The sequence below is a fragment of the Tachypleus tridentatus genome, chromosome 13 (assembly GCF_004210375.1).
Source record: "Tachypleus tridentatus isolate NWPU-2018 chromosome 13, ASM421037v1, whole genome shotgun sequence".
In the NCBI taxonomy this organism is placed as follows: Eukaryota; Metazoa; Arthropoda; class Merostomata; order Xiphosura; family Limulidae; genus Tachypleus; species Tachypleus tridentatus.
In genome coordinates, this window is record NC_134837.1 from 171,238,466 (window position 1) to 171,260,671 (window position 22,206).

Consider the following 22,206-nt stretch of genomic DNA (forward strand, 5'->3'; position numbering starts at 1 on the left):
TTTTTAGTTGCACATATTTCCAAACATTTTAATTTATTATTAGAAAACTTGTTTTCAGCAAATAAAATCAATGAATTATATGTTGTGAAGGATTTGTATTTTTATATTACGGGGCTCGAAAATAAACTTGAATGAAGTTGTTATAAAATGTTGTACTGATGCCATAGAACAGGGTCACCAAACTACGGCCCTCGAGGTCATTCTGTCCGGCCCGCCAGCAGCTGGCCGCTTGGAAATGAAAATTGACATTTCATCAAATGTCCGATTGTCATAACAAAATAAATCGCACCGATGGTCGCTTTAAGCTGGCAAACACAAGACGTTATGATAAAAAGAAATAAGGCTGTCACGCGCACTTTTATCCAATAGGAAAATTCTTCTTTCGTCCTTGCTGCCCGTTCATTTATATCGAGGAACGTATCTATGAAAGCATTAGGATTTCGAAAACAAGTACAGACTTAACCCTCGTTCTATCGACTCGTCTTGTAAATTCAGCGACCTTGGGTTACCGCTTCAGCAAGCTCATTTTTCTTAGTAGTCGGGTTATGCGGTTTTCGTAACTCGTTTTTAGGTGAGTGTCGTGGCAAACGTACGTTTCAATATATTTTGTTTGTGCGTTCTTGGACCAGTACAATATATTTCTCACAGCGTTCTGTGTTTTTCATTTTCAGATCCTGTTTTTTCACCCATCGTTATGGCTGCTTTTAAAAGAAGAAAAGTGGACTCTGAGTGTCGTGCTTTCAATGAAGAATGGGAAGAAAAGTACTTCTTTGTGGAAACAAAAAACCAGAAAGCTACTTGTGTGACATGCACCGAAAGTGTTGCCGTTTTGAAAGAGTACAATCTTCGGCGTCACTATGAAACAAAACATCTGTCAACATATTTGAAATTTTCAGAAAAGTTCCGTTCTGAAAAATTTGAATCCATGAAACGTGTTTTTGAATATCAAAAGAATCTCTTCACGAGAAAGTTTGTTGAAAATGAATCTGTCACTCGTACAAATTACAAAATAGTGCATAGGATGGCAGAGCGAGGAAAACCTTTTACTGACGGCAACTTCATCAAAGAGTGTATGATGGATGCAGCAAATGAGCTGTGTCCTGAAAAAGCCAATTTCTTTGAAAGTATCAGCCTTTCAGAAACTTCAGCTGTACGAAGAGCAGAAGAACTTGGAGAGAACATCGCATTACAAATACGTCAAAAAGCTAGAAACTTCCTATGGTATTCTCTGGAACTGGATGAGTCTACTGATCTCTCGAGTACGTCACAACTTCTCGTGTTCATTGGTGGAATTAATTTGGACTTTCAGATCACGGAAGAGTTGGCATCAGTTTGCAGCATGCACGGAAGAACAACTGGAGAAGACATTTTCATGGAAGTGCATAAAACTTTGCAAGACTATAACCTTTAGTGGAATCAGCTTAGAGGTGTAACAGTTGATGGAGGAAAAAAAACATGGCTGGAGTAAAGAAGGGTCTGGTGGGGCTGATCAGGAAACAGTTGGAAGATCTTCAACTACCAAGCGCTCTGTTCATACACTGCATCATACATCAGCAAGCACTCTATGGAAAAGACTTAGATATTTCTTGCGTACTGAAACCAGTCATTACTGCAGTGAACTTCATTCGGAGTAATGCACTTAATCATCGCCAGTTCAAGGCGTCTCTTGAAGAAATTGATTTGGATTTCTGTGACTTGCCTTATCACACGGCGGTGAGGTGGCTCAGCTGCGGTAAAGTCTTGTCTCGTTTTTATAAGCTGAGACGAGAAATAGATATATTTCTTATCGAGAAATATAGAGCCGATCCACTTCTGTCGGATCCAACCTGGTTGTCAAAGTTGTCATTTTTGGTTGACATCACATCCCACATGAATGAATTGAACTTGAAACTTAAGGGGAAGAATAACCTTGTCTGTGATCTCTATAGAATCGTTAAAGGATTTTGGAGAAACCTGTCATTATTTGAAGCACATTTGGAAAAAGGAAACCTTTCTCATTTTCAATGTTTCAATGAGTTTCATGCTGGAATCACAGAAGATGTCAACTTGGAGTTCCAGAAAAAGATTATTGGTGATTTAAATAAGTATTTTTAGAGAGATTTTCGGATCTCGAGAGAATTGAAAGTGACATTCTCCTTTTTCAGAATCTTTTTTATTGTGTCATTGATAATGTGCTAGTGGAACTTCAGCTGGAGGTCATCGATTTGCAAGGAAATGACTTGTTGAAAGCAAAACACAGAGAGGGGAAACTTATTGAATTTTACAGTTGCATACCTAAGATGATTTTCCATAGCTGAAGCAGTTCGAATCTGGTATGGCATCAGTGTTCGGAACAACTTATGTCTGTGAACAAGCATTTTCAAAAATGAAGTATGTGAAGTCGGTACATCGATCAAGGTTGACTGATGAAAATTTGAAAGCAATTCTAGTGATTGGGTGCAGCAATTCAAAACCGAACATTGAAGATATTTGGAAAGCCAAACGCCAATTTCATAAATCTCACTAGCTTTTTTGTGGCTTAGTGAAATTCAGATATGTACTATGTGCGATGTGACAATTGTTTTTGCTAATGCCACCTTCTTTGATAACCTTTTGGTAAATAAAAATTTTGGTTATATTTCTGTTTGTTTTTTATTATATGTGTGTATTGCATGCTACTCCCACATGGCTAATGTGGCATTCTAAATTTAGTGTTAAGTCTTTTACAGAGAGCTTTCGTTCTAGCTTATGAGTATTGAACATAATAATCATGCGGCCCGCGCTTTTCATTCCCAAAGTAATCTGGCCCCCTGTTAACTTACTCAGCATGCTGTTACACAAAATACATTTTTATGTATCTTTTATGAATATTCTTAAGTATTATATTTTGATTTTTTATGTATCTTTTATGAATATTCTTAAGTATTATATTTTGATTTATTAATTTGTACTTTTAAATTATTTAAGTAATGAAATTTATTATTTAAAAATAAATAAATGCAGGTGGCGAATTTTCTGATACCATTATTGTATCCTATATATCAGCACTGTTGAAGTCTCATAATCTTCCTGTGAAATATGCTAAACAGTCATTACCTGTCATACCAACAGGCTTAACTATCTAAACCCACAATTGTTGCACGTTCTACCAAAATTATTTTCATGATTTCCTAATAATTATCACCATACCTTATTCAGTTTTATTATTTTTGTGTTCGGCTGGGCATGGCCAAGCGTGTTAGGGTGTGCAACTCGTAATCTGAAACTGTCTTTCCATGAATAATGAGAATAAACAACATAAAAATGTGCAAAGAAAAGTAATTTGTTATCTTATTTACTATAATGCAGGAGAGTAAAGTCTGTGTAATTTTCATAAGTTTGGACTTTCCTTTTTATTTTATTTTTGCTGCCATTTTGTGTCATAATAGTTTTTTAATTGAAATGCATTGCTTAATGTTGGTTAAGGAGCGGCTTGTTTTGAAAGCTCATAAAAATAGTTTTTGTTGCCAAATTTGGCAAACTTGCCATAAAGGCTAAAAATACAGGGTGACCCGTAAGTCCCAACCCATCCATATGCTATTATGTTATATTCAATTACGCATATATTATAAATTTGTTTCTTTATTTTCATAGAAATATGGCCGATGTAAGCCCATTTACAGTTGAAGAGCGTATTGTGACAAGTACGTGAGTACATGAGCGCAATAATGCTGGTGACAGCACACAGATACACTGGATACATAAGATATATATATGGCTAGGTAGGGACTTGTGGGCCACCCTGTATATTACTTTAGGCAACTTCAACCAATTAATTGAAGCTGCTCTAAATGCATATGGAATATTTGCAAGCCACACACCACACTTTCAGTCAACTGCTGGATGCAAACTGTACACTATAAGGCATATCAGCAGTCATTGGATTAATTCATTGGTAAATGTAGACACATAATAACTAATATCATATCTTGAGTGCAAGATCATAATTATTTTATGATAAAATTACAAACTTTCAGGGGCTGAACAAAAAGTGCCCCCTCAAAAAAACATGTTTTTAATTTCTTACATCTTTTATTACAGAACGTAAAACTATAGATTTTTAGAACACACTCAATGAGATCTGTTCAAATATGATCTCAAGTCCTATTTGTAACATTGGTTTTCATAAATACCTGAACTTTTCACGATTTTTAGTTACATTTTTGTATAAAAAGTGCTGTGAACCTGCTGTAGTTTCTTAGATCTTATTCCAATTAGCCTACAAAATGAAAAAGCAAGTTTCTCTGCAATATCAAATATACAAATGAAACTCAAAATAACAAATCAGTTTCATAAGTTAATATTTAGTCAGTATTCTCTTGGGTTTCAGTACAGCTTTATACATACATGGCATGCTTTCAGTGAGTTTGTACAGATATTCCCAAGTGACTGACTGCCACCCTTCTTTGAGTACTTCAAAAAATTCATTTTCCATTTTCAGCCTCCAATCTTTCTTCAATTGAGTTAACTCAGCCAATAAGTTTTAAATCGGAATGATATCAGGTAACTAAACTGGCTATTCCATGATATCAATTCTCTTATTTCTAAGATATCCTTAAACGATTCCACAACTGCAGAAAAACTTGTTTGATTATTCTATAGGCTAAAGGGAATAAAAAGATCTAAGAAACTACAGCACTTGCACAACACCTTTTATGAGATAATGTAACTATAAAAAAAAAAAAAAAATCAGGTGTTTACAAAAGCCAGTGTTAAAATTAGTATTAGAGATCACATTTCAACAGATCTCGTCTTGTGCATTCTATAAATATAGTTTTACATATTTTTCTGTTATCTAATAAAAGATATAACAAATTAACAACATCTTTGATGATGAGAAACCCACTTCAAGTAAAAATGTATCTCAGATGACCTGGTACAAGTATTAACACTTTTATTAACAAAGCAGAGTACAACATTTCAACATTCCTAGGACATCTGGTTAACAAAGAGAGTTTGCAACTGACCCTTGCTGAGCACGTCTTAGGGACGAGAGTATAAATGGGTATGGGATTGTAGGAGGCATTATAGTTAGATGTTTGGCTATTATTTAGTATAAGTATAAAGGTGTTCCTTTATATTGGTTTGAGTTGTTGTATAAGTAGAGCTTATTTGACTTTGCATTTGTTTCCCTCATTACTATCCAGGTGTTTTCTGTGGTTATGTTGTGCTTATTTGACTTGCAGTGTTCAAAAATGTGTAAAGGTGTTTTTTGTGTTTATTGATTCTAATTTCTTCAATATAGAAGTTGTAGCAGTTGTTGCATTGTACTTTATAAATAATGTTGGTGTTGTGTTTGTCAGTGTAGTTTTAATATAATGTGGACTTCAGTTTTGTACCTGATTTTTGGATAAATTTGATGTTTACTGGAATGTCATGTTTTGTTACACGTTTTTCCAAATGTTGGTTATTTTTTTGCTGATGTCGGAAACATATGGTATTCAGCAATTTAAGATTTTGTAGTTTGTTGTATCTTGAGATTTACTATCATTTGTTTGTTGTTGATCTAGGTGTGTGTGTATAATGTTTTTTTCCATGGTTTTTGAAGGAAATTTGTTGATGTTGATGAAGTGTTGTTTTAGTTTGTTGATTTTGTTGTCAATTTTATTAGGTGAGCATGGCTTTGTGGCTTTGTTTATTTGATTATTTGTATAGTCCAGTATGGGTGATTTTTCTGTGGCTTTTTGTTTTGAATTGTGTATCGGTTCTTGTGATCATGAGGTTGAGAAATGCTATTTGGTTAGTTTTTTTCCTGTTCCCAGATGAACTTGGAGTGTACAGAGTTAATGTGGCTGAAAAAAGTAAATACGTGTTCTGTAGATGTGAATCCAACAACTGTATTGTCAACATATCTGTGCCAGTATAGTGGTTGGGGTAAAGCTGAATTGATTGCTTGAGATACAATCTGTGTCATAAATATGTTGGCTAGAACTGGTGACATGATTTTCTCCATACTTAGATCATTTATTTGTTGGTAGTTTTGGTGGTAGTGAATTCTGTAAGGATTGCTAATTGGTTGCTGGGGATGTGTATCAATGGGTTGCAGTCTTGGATATAAAGTTCTGAAGTTATCTTGCAGGCTTAAAGGTTGGGACTTCTGTGAAGAGGGGCCACTTTTTTGTGTGTCCATTTCCTGTATTTAGCATAGTCACCACAATCCTGTATATGTTTTTCTTTAAAATATTTCTCTACTAGTTTTATACATACACACAAAATAAACCCCACAGTACTATATAGCTCATAAAGATCTTGAGTGATATTAATACATTTCTATACAGGTATAAATATCCAAACATAACTATTAAACCATATACTACTTCAGATTTACTAATACATTGCTTTCATTAAAATACTGTTTTTTTAACCATTGTTTAAAACAATTCTGGATAATATTTCACTGCACTTAGCACTAATCTTGAGACTGCAGAAGTGATCTGCTCTGGTTGGACCAATGTTCAAGACTGCCACAGGCTTATTCTGTTCTACAGCTGCTAGGACAAATCGATAGCTCGAATAAACCTGAAATTTTATAATAATGGTCTGTCAAGAAACCGAAAATATTAAATATGTATAATTATAAACTAGAAGTTAAAAAATTGCAATAAATACACATTGTATTAGTCATTGTTTTATGTAACATATGGGACATATATATATAATTTAAATCTTTATAAATACATCTGTATTATCAAAATCTGCATAGCAAAATATAACAATTGTAATTAAACATTAAGGCCAATTGATAATTTTCATCAGTAAATATTTTTATATATTACAAATAAAAATTAACAAGTCATGGATGATTGTGAAACACAAAAGTATCAACTTTGTTTATTAGTAGATATTAATTACTCTCTTAATTTGAAGATCATTTAGGCAGTTTTCATGATGAACAAACAAAAAGTTGAAATGGACACTTGAGGAGAAAGGCTTGGAGGAATAATACAAGTTACTGTTGCAGATTAGTTTTTCAGGATCTTCTCCTTACATGTCACTTTGAATTAATACTTTCTCTCCTGAGTTGCTCATGTGCTAGTGATGTGGTTTTTCGGTATGTAGCTCGTCACTCAGATATAAGTTCTAAATGGACTTTCATGCCACCCATTTTTTGAAATTAACTAAAGCCAAATTTATACCTAATAACAATAAATCTGGCAAAAAATTACTATTTGGTATAAAAAAATGGTGTTGTGCCAAAGTGAAGTTCCACAAATATGACCTGAGGAACAAATAAGTTAAGAAGTTGCTTGTCATTTAAACTTTGGTTGTTCAATTTTATATCTTACTTTCAGCTTTTACACTACTGTCCTCTTCACTGAAATCTTGCATTTGTGGTGGCTGGAATTTTTAATACTGGGTAGTTTTTACTTAAATATTTGTGTCCTTATCCATAAGTTTGGAGGTCTCTCCCATTATGATTTGATTCCCATTATGATTATGAATACTTTCAACGGGGTTGTTAACTTTCATACTAAGTTGACTGAGTGTACTGACAGTAAGGTGAATGTAGAAGGCTTTTATCACATTTGATTCATATACATTTTCTTTATACATATAAAATGATTCTTTCTATGATTGGCTATTTAGTATTACAAAATTTCGTTACTATTTACTTTTTAACTGTTGTTCACCTTTTTAAATTCCAATGTAATAGAGTCCACATTCATGATGGACTTTGTAAATAAGTGTTTATTAGTTGCTGAGTCTTTGTGAAGCTTTCTACATTCACCTAAATGACAACGCCCTCAGTTAATTTGGTTTGACCCTTAAGTACATAATTTCTTTTGACTATAAGTTAGTATTAAGTAATCTAATACAGAATTCAGCAAAATTTGAAAACACCTATTAAAAGCAGTTTGGTGGCATCAGCCATGTTATTTATGACTTTGCTTTTGAAAAAGACAGAAATTTGAGAGCATAGCAAAATACTTATACAACTGGAATTTAGAATATTATTTTTTAATTGATAACAAGTTGCAAAACATTATCTTATTCACCTCTAAAGAGGACCCAATTGACAACACAGCATCAGAATTGTTCACTTTCTGATAGATCTTTTCAACTCTTTGTTTTGGTACAGTTTCACCAAAGAACACAACATCTGGCTTTAAAATACCTCCACACCTTTCACAAGCTGCAACCTGAAAACCTTGTTCCAGTCCACTGTCTATTTTAACATCACCATCAGGGTGGATTTCAAATGTTTCCTTCTGTAAATCTGGATTAAAAGATTTAAGAATGTACTGAAATAAGAATCTGGAAATCTTGTTTCCACAGCTCATGCACTTTACTCTGTATGTAGTCCCATGAAGTTCAATTACCTTCTCAGATCCACTTTTATGATGCAGACGATCCACATTTTGGGTAACAAGGGAAAATAATTTTCCACGTTTTTCCCAATTTGATAAACATATGTGACTAATATTAGGTTTAACTGATGAAAAACGTGGCCAGCCAACATAATTTCTAGCCCAGTACTTTTTTCTTACAGGTTCTTCGCACATAAAATCTTTAAACTGTATTGGTCGAGATGATCCTTTTGCATACAGCCCTATACCTTTTGATCTGTAATCTGGTATTCCACTTTCTGTTGAAATTCCAGCTCCTGTCAAAACCAGCATTCTTTTACTATTGTCAATAAATTCTTGAAGTTTCTCTACATCTTTGCTATTCACAGGAGGGTGACAAGGCACAAAACTAATACCTTTAATCCTGTTTCTCATTATTTCGAGACAGTTTAACACTGTTTTACTCGAGCTAGTTTTCCTGTTATAAAATGCTTGCATTAGGCCTAATATTAATATTAGTATAGTGCAGTTAAAACGAGGTCACGGATTAGAAGTTAGTTTATATTTAAGTTCATAATCACCAAATAAAAAATTGAGATAAAAGTGAACTTCCGCACTTTTGGCTATCATCACTCAATCGAAATTATTAAGATAAAATATATGAGCATACATATAAACATTTAATGGTTTGGTTTGGTTTTTGGAATTTCGCACAAAGCTACTCGAGGGCTATCTGTGCTAGCCGTCCCTAATTTAGCAGTGTAAGACTAGAGGGAAGGCAGCTAGTCATCACCACCCACCGCCAACTCTTGGGCTACTCTTGTACCAACGAATAGTGGAATTGACCGAAATTATAACGCATCCACGGCTGAAAGGGCGAGCATGTTTGGCGCGACTAGGACGCGACCCGCGACCCTCAGATTACGAGTCGCACGCCTTAACGCGCTTGGCCATGTTGGGCCGTAAATAATAGTAGTAGGTACGTGCTTCAAAATTATACAATAGTGAATTTTAAAACTGTTTCGAGTAAAAAACAAAACATGCAACCTTATGTTTTGATAGTATATGCTTTTGGAGGTGTACTTCAAGTTGTAATTTTTTCTGGCAACATATTAAAATTGTTAACGAAATGTTTCGTATTATGTAAATACATGTAATTGATAAAGTATATAAATATGAAAGTGTAATACTATTGATAACGTTATTTTTAGTATAGTTAATAATATGATTTTGTTTTCCATCACATCTTGATGAAGTTACTATTAATAAGTGTTTTGCTTTCAAAAACAAATTATTTGTGTTATGAATAATTTATATATAGCCCCATCCTTGTTTTTGTTTTTTAATTTTGCTCAAAGCTACACGCGGGCTATCTGCGCTAGCCGTCCCTCATTTAGCAGTGAAAGACTAAAGGGCTGCTTTTGGATTTCTCTCTTGCTAACAAATAGTGGGAACAACCGTCACTTTATAAAGCACCCACGGTTGAAAGTGCGAGCATATTTGGTATGAGGAACTCGAGCCCGCTCCTCTCAGATTACGAGTCAATCACCTTAACCACCAGGCTATGTTGGGCCTGGCACATAATCTAAAAGTTAAACACTTCATTCTTGCTTATCCTTTGGTTATCGTTCTTAGTAAATTACTAAATTTAGTTTTAAAAAAATCTACTCAAAGCAATTGTTTCATTAAAATGGTACAACTTAGTAATACAATACGAGTATTAAAAAGTTTGATCTAATCTCAATAATTTTATAACTCTGTACCCGTAAAATACTTTAGCCCCATTGTAGCAAAACCTTAAATTCGAGGTGTTATAACGCATGTTACTGACATTTTAATTAGTGTTTAATATGCTAATTTATTTCAGTATAGGTATTGGCTGAATTTAAGAAATAACGGTAAAACTTTATGATGAACAATAAAATTTCTTCGAACTACGATAAGCGACAAAAATTAGATTATCATTTTAAAATGTTAAGTAAATTATTAATAATAAAGGTATTCAAATATAGTTAATTTAAAGAATACGAGGTCTGTTCAAAAAATACGCGGACTGACGTCATAAAACAAAATGTACTTTATTTCGAAGTTACAGGTCTGGGACCCCTTCAAAGTACTCTCCTCCCCAACGCACACACGTATCCCAACGGTGTTTCCACTTGTTGAAACAGTCCTGGTACGCTGCTTTTGTAATGTTCTCCAGCTCCTTCGTCGCATTTGCCTTGCTGTCGGGAATCGTCTCAAACTTTCTTCCTTTCAAGGGTCTTTTGAGTTTGGGGAACAAGAAAAAATCGCAAGGAGCAAGGTCAGGTGAGTAGGGGGTGGGGTGGGGAAGAACAGTGATCGAGTGTTTGGCCAAAAACTCACGAGTTCTGAGGTCTGAATTTCGCAGCAACGCGGTACATCTTCAATGTTTCGGTCAAAATCTCGTAACAAGATCCAACTGATATCCCACACTCTTCAGCAAGCTCCCTGACAGTCAGACGTCGATTTGCCCGCACCAGGGTGTTGATTTTGTCGACGTGTGGGTCGTCAGTTGACGTGGAAGGACGTCCAGGACGCTCATCATCTTCAATGGATTGTCGACCATCCTTAAAACGTTCATGCCACTTGAAACATGCCGTACGCTTCATAGCAACATCACCGTAAGCCGTGTTAAGCATAGCAAAAGTTTCAGTCGCAGATTTTCACGTTTAACACAAAATTTCACAGCAAGTCGTTGCACCTTCAGGTCATTTATTCTGAAATCCGCCAAACGAAAAAATCGCACTTCACTTAAAACCGCGTAGCTAATACACAAATGAAGATATCTGCAATCGGGAAATGGCGTCGTGATCAGCTGATCTTTTCGAACCTAGCGACACCAAGCGGATTCCCCTGGAATCAACTGGAGCCGCGCAATTCAAACAGTCCGTGTATTCTTTGAACAGCCCTCGTATTGAGCGGATGTAAAATAAGCTTGTATTGTTTATTGTGTACCGATAGAATAAATTAGGAAAGCGGGAAATGTGACAGAATTATTTTTCCAAGTATTGCAACTGTAAGTAACAAAGATATTAGCAAGATGATATGCTAATATATATATATTTCTAAAATAAGTGCGTCTTTCCCGTTTCCATGGGCAATGTTTCCCAAGGAATGTTAACCAACATCCTTAGAGATGGCAGCACTTTAGCTCATAGGAATGATGAGAATGTAGGGAAGAGCCATATTGGCTCCAAAATCAAATAAGTTTTAGAAGTGTTCAAGAATCAGTAAGGCAAGTTGCTAAATAAAGTTGTCTCGTAAATATAATGTCTTTACTGTTAGTACTAAAACGTGTATGAAAACATATAGAACCTTTGTAGGATATATATATATATATAATGAGCATTTGTTATTTCCTCAATCAGAAGAGAAATGTAGGCCATTTAAATATATCTTTAATGGTGTCTTTACCGTTACTAAGGTTTGTGATGTAATGGTATAGACATGTTAAATTTTGAAGTTAAAAACTGAATTAATTACCCCAAGCTTAAATGTTTATGATTCATATGAATATCATATCAATTTCTTGACTTATTATTCTTAATCATAGTTAATATCACATGAACAGGCTTGTCCTTGTATTCCTAAATAGAGGTTTCTAAGTCCAGTATATAGTTAGTTTTTCCAACAGCTATTGGCATGTCTTTTGGTCGGGTGGGTGAAATGTTTGCGCCTGGTGGGAAAAAATCTCAACAGCTCCCTTTCTCCTTTCTTCCATTTCTCTAAATCCATTTAAACTTTTCTAAGCTTCATAAATAGCCTGTCTCTTTCCACCTACTGAAAAATACTTCATCCCACTCATAAGCTGAGGCGAAGTAGGCCTTTAATTCATATTCACCAACAAATAATGTGTACGTGGTGAACAAAGGGAGCATTTTGCTGTTTTCTATTTCAGTGATGCAATATGCCTAAATCAAAAGCAGAAATTATGAGAGCTATGCAGGCAAAAAGGAAGGAAGATAGTGAAGCATATGGTGTTTATCTAGTAAAAGAGAAAGAGAGGTAAATTAAAATTGTCCATTGGTTTTTTGTATGGTTTTGCTGAAATTGAAAAATTGTAATGCTTCTTTGCCTGATCATACAATTTGATAAACATAGTAAGTTTGATTTAAACTGTTTTGAAACAAATCTGTTGGCCAAAATTGCCAACTACCCTATCATTAAAACTGGTGCGATTGACCATTATACAGTGGGACCTCATTAATTCTCAATAAGAGGAGTCCAAAACACAGAATTTTAGGTGAAGCATATTTTACAGTTTTATACCCTACAAACTGTTTGAAAAGTTGTAGTGAAATTAGTCAAAACATGTCAACTTTTACTTGTGTGAGTGCAGCATCTTTGTTTGAGCACTAGTGTCTGGATGTAGAGTGCCTGTATGAGTGAATACGCATATATAAATGCACTAAATTAGCAGATTTCAAGCCTATATAAGCCATTTTGTGTGTATTTGATTACTTACAAACTATTTTTGCTTGAATTTTTCAACCATACAAGCAGTTGACAATTAGGGTGCTGCATGCTGGCTTTCATGGAACAATCTACTTCTAAAGTTTTGGTATCAGAAGCAAAACCCATAAGAAGAAATCCTGTAAATTATTTAAGCATAAATTAATGAGGTCTATCTTTACTTCTGTTTTTATCCCTTTTTATAACCATACCACTTGGGCTGAGTTGGCAAGCTTGTAGAATGTATATGTACAATCATTATTCTGTCATCAGTGTTAAAGGCATTTCAACCATTATATTTCAGGTATCAGTAATGGAAGGTTCAATGGAAAAGAAAAACTATATATAGTCTCAGTTAAAGAGAATAGCTGGCTGAACAGCATATATGAAAACAGGAGAAAAGAAGACAACGAGCAGCTGTACAGTAGAACTAGAGCCTCAGCCAGATTTTCATGTCTCTGACCTAACACCTCCTTAAAGTCCTGAGTGTTCTCTATCTCATCAGAAAGTAGCAGAAAGAAAGAAGCTATGGAGTGGGGCAAAGTGCACTTACAGAAAAATAAGGAGCCAGGGAGAAACAATTGAGAATTTCAGGAATGAACTGAAAAAAATGAAAAGACAAAACAAATTATTACAACAGCAAACAAATACACCTGAGGACAACACAGGTCCAAACACCAGTGGCACAAATGCTCAGCATTCAGATCCATCACTAGCAAAAAAAGGCAAGATTAATGGTTAGATCTGGCAGCATGAAGATATTCTAAAGCATCTGGCATGTGGCTTTGCACTCTCAAATGAATAAAACAAAAACTCAAGGATAATGCAATGGCTAGAAAAAAGAAGAGATCATTTCAAGATGTGATTAAAGGACAGTTTCTAAAGAAATATAGACTGATGAAGAAAGCTGAAACAGACCTGGCCATCTCAAGGAGACAACTAAAGAATAAACAGAATGATATCAACAGAACACTGGGAAGGATGAGGATGGAATGCTCAACAAGATTCAACAGCAGTGTGAAAACTAGTGAATGACTTTTATCACAGGGATGACATAAGCAGACCTGCTTCTGGGAAGAAAGAAACTATTACTCAGAAAAAGAGAAGAGACTGAAAAGATACCTATGTGACACATTAAAGAACTTGAGGATGAAATTTCTGACTGAAAATCTGCAGGTTTCTATTTTTTCTTATACTTCCTTTACAAGGCTTCATCCCTTTCATGTTGTTTGTCCAAATGTAAATAATAGGGACACCACAGCAGGCAAACTGCATACAAACTGTTAATTGCTTGCTTCAAAACTGAACCAGCTTGGGGTTATAAAGAGCAGAAATATCAATGGTGTTATCAACTCTATTGTGTGTTCAAGAACAAATATGTCCTGTAAGTATTTAATATGTACTAAATGCAGTGGTATGTGAGTAACATATACTTAACTGGTACAGATATTGAGTCATTCAGAGAACCCATCAAATGCTACCAGTGGCAAATTAAATCTGAAACACACTAGTATTGAAGGTGGTCTTTTCAGAAAACATAAACACTAAAGTATTGTTAAAATGTTCAGTTAAAAATGTCTGTAACTTGTTTGAATCTCAATTACGAGAACTTTTGCCACACCAGTACAGGATATATCATCAGTACCATGAGATTAGAAAGCTTAATGGGTTAGCAAGTGATGAATGTATTGCAGATTGACTTTAGCCAAAATTATGAATGTCAGCTGGGTACCGAAATTATGTCTGTATATTGGAGCATCTAAGCAAAAGTTAGTATTACACACATGCCATGCAACTTTCTGCAGTTCAGTTGCAGGTATATTTACAAAGTGATACTGTACTCTTTCTGCTCAAAGACCTCAGAGAAAATGATGTAAGCAAGGTTCACTTTGTTTCTGATGGGCCAACAAACGAATACAGAAATATAGTTTCTTCCTTTTGGCCAACATTCCATCCAATCTGGGGTTTAAATGTGCGACTTGAAACTTTCCTGAAAGTGGCCATGGGAAAGGGCCAGCTGACAATATTGGAGCAGCCCTTAAACTTTTTGCTGATTGGATAATGGAACATGGTTGAAACATCAGGTACTATTGATGACTTGTTCGAAAAATTACAGGGGAATGTCAGTGTAACAATGGCTAAGATGTTATATGATACATTAGCAGATATTGACCCACACTTGAATATGGTGCCATCAAAATCTATAAAGGGTACCATAAAAATTCATCAAATTTTAGTCAATGAGCCAGGTTCTCTGCATCTTTAAACATTGTCATGTTAATGCAAGGGATCAGGTCATAAATGTGATTGTCATTGCCCAAAAACAGAATCCATGCCCACAATCCCCACTGCTGACCATTCTGATCCCCCATCAGTTCTCAACAGAATCGAAAATAATCCGACAGTGCAACAAATAAATTTTTTTGAAAGAAGGTTAGTTTGAAGGCCATAATGTAGAAATTCTTCATCTTGAGGCCCTCTCACCTGATGAAAAATTAAGATCATTATGGTTCGTGTTTAATAGGTTTTTGCATGTTGTGAAGTTCTCACACAATGTACATGCGTATGATACCAATTACTTGAGGGGGCAGTGATTTTCATTTCAGTGTGGTCACACAAGATCCTTCTGCTAATGGATTAGTATTAATTAAATACTGTTCACCATGTTTACAAGTTGTTTCAATAAAACTTTTGTTTTAAATTGTATAATGCAGGTCATTCTGAAGTTGCTGGGATGATTTTCATTTCAATATGGTTGCTCAAGATCCTGCTATTCATGTATCAGTATTAATTCATGTTTACAATTAGATACTGTTCACAAGCTGATTTAATAAAATTCTTGTTTTAATTTGTATAATGCAAGCTTATCTAATTTTTTGTTTTACATTTTCTGATATTTTCTAATGTTTTTAACATTGTTTGTTGGTTTTATTCATCATACTTGATTTTTGCTTAAATAAATAATATAATATTTCTGATGCCTTTAGTTGTATCTTTCCTATACTTGGACAGTATGGACTTGATACAAATTTTTAAAAAAATCATCTATCCCGGTATCTACTTATAAACATTGTATCAGTTCATCAATTTTAACCTGTATCATGATGTATAAATGCATTCAAAGACATACATTATGCAAACACTTTCCATCATTTCATTGTAATGGTAGAGATGTCTTTCCTGTTATCATATTAATAGTAATGGCAGATATGTGAACCCTAATTTTCAATTATTGTAAAAAAATATGATTTTCTAGTGTTTCAGTTACACAGAATTTAACAAGTTATAGAAAATAGTAAGATAAATCTATTATTGGCAAAACAAAAAGGAAAAAAAAAATCATTGACTTTATCGTTACTGGCTTGTTTTGTTGAAAATGGCCCATATTATTTTGCATAATAACTGAAGACTAAGCTGAAAATAATTGAGCTACTTATAATTTTATTCGATATATGGATTTATAATAAAATGGATTGGTGAACAAAGTGTAATTAGTACCATTATAACAAAATTTCTTTACATTGTTAGCACAATGATTTGCTTTACAAATTATGAACAATGGACATATGTTGACTGGTTTTGTTATACCTGCTTTCAATAATGACCGATGAAGTTAACAAGATTGGGTTTTCTTGTTAGTTTACACATTCAACGTGAGTTTTGAGAACTTGAATCATATAAAATAAAAGTATCTTCTGTGAAATCACAGGTGTTTGATTTGTCATTTTTGTAAGCTCGTGCTATTTATGTAGATCCATATATGCAAGTAAGCACGCTTATGTACATGTATCCACTTTATATGTAAAGTTATAAGTTTTTATATTTTAAAGAATATGAATAACATGTCAAAATAGCAAAGTTATAAGGAATCTTATGTTAGCCACTCAATACAAATAGAAAAAACTAGTGGGCAGATACTATATTTTTCCATATTTCAATATCACCAACAGAAATTGTTCGAAAGGCCATTTGTGGTCATATCTTTTAGGTTTGTCACAAAAAGTTTGTGTAAACAAAACATGTCTGACTTTTTTCACATTAATTTTCAAAACAAAGTAATAATATTTGACAGTGGTTTAACCTTGGAGAAAAAAAAAGTCTTAGAGTTTCTTGCTTCCCTACTCTTCATAATTGTTTATTAATTTTTTTCCTCTGTTACCTAAAAGTATTTGTTTGTAAAAAAATAAGATGTTCTAAACTTATTTACAAAAATAATTGTTAGGCTCGATTCCTGTTATGTTTGAGATTTAGATGTTCTTTTAACTTACAGTCTTTATAAATTCACATTAACCTACAAGTTAACAGAAACTGTTGAAGAAGATGAAGGATTGCTTCTTCAGTTTTTAACAACACTTTAAATGGCTTTAAAAGTAAATCAGATTTATTTGTAAATGCTTGAGACTTAAATATCTATTATTATACTTGTTGAATAATAATGAAGAAAATAAGTTATATTTACTAAACAGTAAAACAGGGAACGTGTTTTCTGTGCCCTTCAAAGTAAGTAGTAGTTTTGTTTTGTTTTCATTTGGCATGACGTTTTCTATGTTAAAACGTTTCAGTAAACACTTGATATGATCCATATGTGACACAAATTTAATATATCTTTTTTATCAAAATATTTTTAATACTTCAGAAAATTGTTACATTAGTAATTTTCTTTATAGTTCCCTAGGCTGATTTTAGAAATTAAAACTAATTTTTATCTTCAATGTATACGTGTTTTCTAATTGCAAAGACATATTGGGCTATCTGCTGTAACCTCAGAGGGAAATTGAACCTCTGATTTTAGCATAGTAATAATTTCCTAAAAATTGTTGTTAAATGACAATACATACCGATAGCTTTATCAAATAACTACAGCTACATAATGAATGCAAGACCATTAATATGATAAATGTCAGTCAGTCTCACTCAAGTTCTTTGCATTTTGCGTGAGTTACACAAGTCCAGTTCCCTTTTTCCTTTTGGCCAGGTGGTTAAGGCACTCGACTTGTAATCTGAGGGTTGCAGGTTCAAATTCCCGTCACACCAAACATGCTTACCCTTTTAACAGTGGGGGCGTTATAATGTTATGGTCGATTCCACTATTCATTGGTAAAAGAGTAATCCCAAGAATTGGCAGTGGGTGGTGATGACTAGCTGCCTTCCCTCTAGTCTTGCACTGCTACATTAGGGATGGCTAATGCAGAATGCCCTCGAGTAGCTTTGTGCGAAATTTAAAATAAACCAAACTCTTCCTCCTACAACACTTCCTCTTTTCATTGAATTTAATTGCTGACATTAGCCTGAACAACTTCTAAATTTTGACACTTTTTTTGCTGTATAAAAGCCTATAAAGGAGGGAGTTCCCAGAACCAGATCAGGCATGGCGTTTTGTGTGTAACACAACATCATACACATCATTATGACGTGAAGATAGGTAGGATCCAAATAGTAAAACCAGGAAGATTCCAGTGGTGGAAGGTAAGGAAGTGCATTTGCACCCTATCAATGGTTGTGAAAAATAAGTAAAAAATTAACGTAAATTTATGCTGGATAATTATTATGCAATATCCTTAGTTAAAACGAACTGAAGATAAAAATACTAGTTATCTGAACAGAAGAGGATGGCTTGTCCTCAAAAGAACGTGTTTATGTAATCATATGGTCATTCAAAGGCATGTTTGTTTAGTTATATGTAATGGATTCAGGAGAAGTATATACTATGTTTGTTTAGTTATGTATTAACTGACTATCAACAAGCTGAAGGTTCTGATTCCTTTAGAGAAAATTTATTCAATGAAAAGCAGTGGGTACTGTTGTCTGTTTGTCCTCCCCACAATCAGCAGTTCCAGATTGGAAGCTCCCCGGTGTGACAGAGGTAGCTTTACAGACGTACAATGTGAAATTCAGGGTTCAATTTCCCGCAGTAAACACAACAAATAACCCAATGTAATTTTGCTAAAAAAAATAAGAAAATGGATTATCTGCTTCTTTTAACCTAAGCACAAAGCAACACAATGATCTATCTGTGCTGTGCCCATCAGGGGTATCAAACTCCAGTTTCTAGGTTTCTAGCGTTTAAGTCCGCAGACTTACTGCTTTGCCATGGGAGGGGGGAAATGACAAATTACTGCATTTTATCCTTTGAGTGTCTGACATGACCATTCAGCTTAGGTGTTGCATAAAATATCGTAAAAGATAAACACACCAAAAAGTAATCATTTATAAATTTCATAAGAGTTTGTCATTCTACATAGTTTGACTAATTTACATGAAATACTGCTGTAGTTCAGAGCCCAAACATGTATACGGATAAATCTATTTGAACATGAAATCACTGGATTTCTTCTGTTAAATATATGTCTGAATAAAATTCTGAAAAAAAAGTACATATAAATAAATGTACAATAAGATCTTATGAATATTCAAATATTTTTGTAAAACCAATCTATTGCACATCACTATTTATTATTGATGTTATCAAATTATAGAAATACGGAATTAGTTATTGACAATAGGCAAGTAATATCACTTTATATGGCCTGGCGTGGCCAAGCGCGTAAGGCGTGCGATTCGTAATCCGAGGGTCGCGGGTTCGCGCCCGCGTCGCGCTAAACATCCTCGCCCTCCCAGCCGTGGAGGTGTTTAATGTGACGGTCAATCCCACTATTCGTTGGTAAAAGAGTAGCCCAAGAGTTGGCGGTGGGTGGTGATGACTAGCTGCCTTCCCTCTAGTCTTACACTGCAAAATTAGGGATGGCTAGCACAGATAGCCCTCGAGTAGCTTTGTGCGAAATTCCAAAACAACAACAATCACTTTATATTTTTGAAGTTATTCAAATTATAAAAATACAGAACTAGTTACTGACAATAAATAATTAATGTCAATTTAGATTATTGATGTTATTCAAATTATAGAAATACAGGACTAGTTACTGACAATAGATAATAACACTTTTTATTACTGATGTTATTCAAATGATAGAAATAGAGAATTAGTTGCTGACAGTGGATAAGTAATATCACTTTCTATTATTGATGTTATTTAAATTATAGAAATACAGAATTAATTACTGATAATAGATCATTTTCCAATACTCATCCCCTCGGTGTGGATTCCTGTACGTGGTGAGGGGACTTCCTAGGGAAGGTTCTGTTCTATCTGGTTACCTTCTCTGGGATCTAAACATCCACCCACGTGTTTGCTGTGCGTGGCGACCCGTGAAAGAGAGGAGAGGACCCTGGTGGTTGAGGGGTCCAACCTCAACACACCACTTTGGCCTCTAATTCCTGTAGACGAGCGGGCTTTGGGTGGCCCCACTTGGGTCAATCGGCTGGTCCACTTGGGCTAGAGTCAACCAAGTACCAGTGTTGGAAGTTCTCAATGGGTGTTGTGGACATTGTGCCTGATGCTGGTGTTTGGGTATAGTGCTCACTAAACCCTGGCGTTGCTGCATTGCCCTTGCATGACATTGTAGTGCGTCCCCTCGTAGGGCTCATTGGTGGGTGGGGTCAGTGGGTACCGAAATTTTTCCTTTTTCCTATGGACTCTCTAAAAAATTTAAATAAAATTGTAAAAAAAACAGTCAATGGGTAAGCGACCACGTCTTGAATACTCAGAACAGCAATCTTCAACATCAGTAACACACGTACCTCATTTTCTTATATTACATTCTCTTTCGGAAAAACCTTTAGGGCAAATGTCCCCTTTTTTTATTCAAAAGGGACTAAAGGGACTTGCTGGCTCTCCAAAGTCAGTAAAGAAACTTCGATCTGGTGACATATTGGTTGAAACATCCACATCCCAACACAGTGAACTCCTCTTGAATTCAAAGGCAATTGGGGATATACCTATTGAGGTTACACCCCATGCTACCTTGAATTCTTCACGCGGAGTTATTGTTGAAGGGGATTTGAAGAACGTTCCCGAGTCAGAGATTCTCGCTGGTCTCTCCACTCAAGGAGTTTCTGCAGTGAGGCGCATCTCCACTCGCAAAGATGGAGTTACACTGCCAACAAATACCCTCGTTTTAACATTTACTTCACCACGTGCATCTGCCACCATCAAGGCAGGTTATCTCATTTGCAGGGTTCGGCCATACATACCAAACCCTCTTCGATGTTTCCAATGTCACAGATTCGGGCACTCAAAGACATCTTGTCGTGGTTCCCTGACATGTGCTCGTTGTGGAGGCAAGACCACGATGCCTATGACTGTGACATGAACCCACATTGCGTAAACTGCAATAGTTCTCACCCCTCTTACTTTCATTCTTGCCCAAAATGGTTGGAGGAAAAAGAGGTGCAGCGTTTGAAAACGACACATAACATTAGTTATCCTGAGGCTCGGAAATTGCTGTCCACAACTCCATCTCGGACATATGCTGCTGCAGTTCATTCCACAACTACAGTGGGAGTGCAGACAGATCTCTCTGTGCCTCCAAGAGAATCGTTTTCAAAACAAATGAAAAGCCTTTTGACCTCCGTGGTTAAAAAGGTTGATGAATCGTCTTCCACACCCATCTCTGTTCCTCCCATACCTTCCAACAAACCTCAAGATCCACGTCCTTCAGTTTCAAATACAGGCATTTCTTCTGATACATCTTTTTCTCCCACCACAAGAGACAAAACAATTATTCGTTCGCGTCCTCAGTCACTAGATTCCCTTTCCAATAACAAAAACCTGCCCACCCGACCCAGAGCAGGATCCATGGAGGTTGATAGACCTCCTCCAACTAAAGACAGTAAAGAAAAAAGACGTGGTCGTAAACCGAAGGGTTCTCCAGCCACTTCACCTACCCGTTCTTAAAAATGGCCACCTTGATACAATGGAACTGTCGAGGTTTACGTTCTAATCTGGATGATATCAAAATGCTGATTGCTTCCTACCATCCTGTTTGTCTTTCTTTACAAGAAACATTTCTCAAAACTGCTGATACTGTCTCCATTCGGCAGTTTTCTCTGTACAGAAATGACAGGTTGTGTGATGGTCGAGTACATGGAAGGGTGGCACTGTTGGTTGATCAACACGTGCCCACCCTGTCTTTGTCACTCAACACACCCTTGCAGGCTGTAGCCATCCGTGTTTCCTTGGGTCATACCATCACTGTTTGTTCTCTGTACCTGTCCCCTGGAGAGACATATGATCAATCAGATCTTGATGCTCTCGTTGAACAATTGCCATCTCCATTTCTAATCCTAGGGGATTTTAATGGACATCATCCCCTCTGGGGAAGTGCTATTATTGATGGGAGGGGCCGATCTGTAGAGCGGATGCTCTCTGATCACAATCTTTCTCTTTTCAATACTGGTTCTTCCACTTACTTTCATGCACCTAGTCAGTCCTTTACCGCTATTGATCTCTCAGTTTGCTCCCCTTCATTATTCTCCCATTTTTCATGGAGGGTTGACAATAATCCACTAGGCAGTGATCATTTTC

The 22,206-nt window shown here is 35.4% G+C and overlaps 2 protein-coding genes across 4 annotated transcripts; one reads left to right on the forward strand and one right to left on the reverse strand.

The window, feature by feature from the left end:
- Positions 1–84: 84 nt before the first annotated feature.
- Positions 85–16,485, forward strand: LOC143238954 (general transcription factor II-I repeat domain-containing protein 2-like). Of its 3 annotated transcripts, none has more exons than XM_076479625.1 (3): positions 85–571; positions 649–2,595; positions 13,087–16,485. In XM_076479625.1, the coding sequence occupies exon 2, from the start codon at positions 695–697 to the stop codon at positions 1,409–1,411; it is 717 nt and encodes a 238-aa protein (XP_076335740.1). In that variant the 5' UTR covers positions 85–571; positions 649–694; the 3' UTR covers positions 1,412–2,595; positions 13,087–16,485. The 3 variants fall into 3 exon arrangements, 2 of the variants coding, with proteins under 2 accessions (XP_076335740.1, XP_076335741.1); XM_076479626.1 differs by having other exon boundaries at positions 672–2,595; XR_013020857.1 differs by lacking the exons at positions 85–571; positions 649–2,595 and adding an exon at positions 11,361–11,565.
- On the reverse strand, positions 4,896–9,274 carry LOC143238953 (NAD-dependent protein lipoamidase sirtuin-4, mitochondrial-like). The gene is made up of 2 exons (XM_076479622.1): positions 8,016–9,274; positions 4,896–6,537 (listed from the first exon to the last, which is right to left on the reverse strand). Exons 1-2 carry the CDS (start codon positions 8,802–8,804, stop codon positions 6,379–6,381), a joined length of 948 nt encoding a protein of 315 aa, XP_076335737.1. The 5' UTR covers positions 8,805–9,274; the 3' UTR covers positions 4,896–6,378.
- Positions 16,486–22,206: the final 5,721 nt, after the last annotated feature.

Coding starts and splice junctions, on each gene's coding strand:
- LOC143238954 (XM_076479625.1), top strand. CDS start 695: ATGGCTGCTTTTAAAAGAAGAAAAGTGGACTCTGAGTGTCGTGCTTTC.
- LOC143238953 (XM_076479622.1), bottom strand. CDS start 8,804: ATGCAAGCATTTTATAACAGGAAAACTAGCTCGAGTAAAACAGTGTTA. Junction 6,538..8,015: donor CAATTGGGTCCTCTTTAGAG/GTGAATAAGATA, acceptor ATAAAATTTCAG/GTTTATTCGAGCTATCGATT.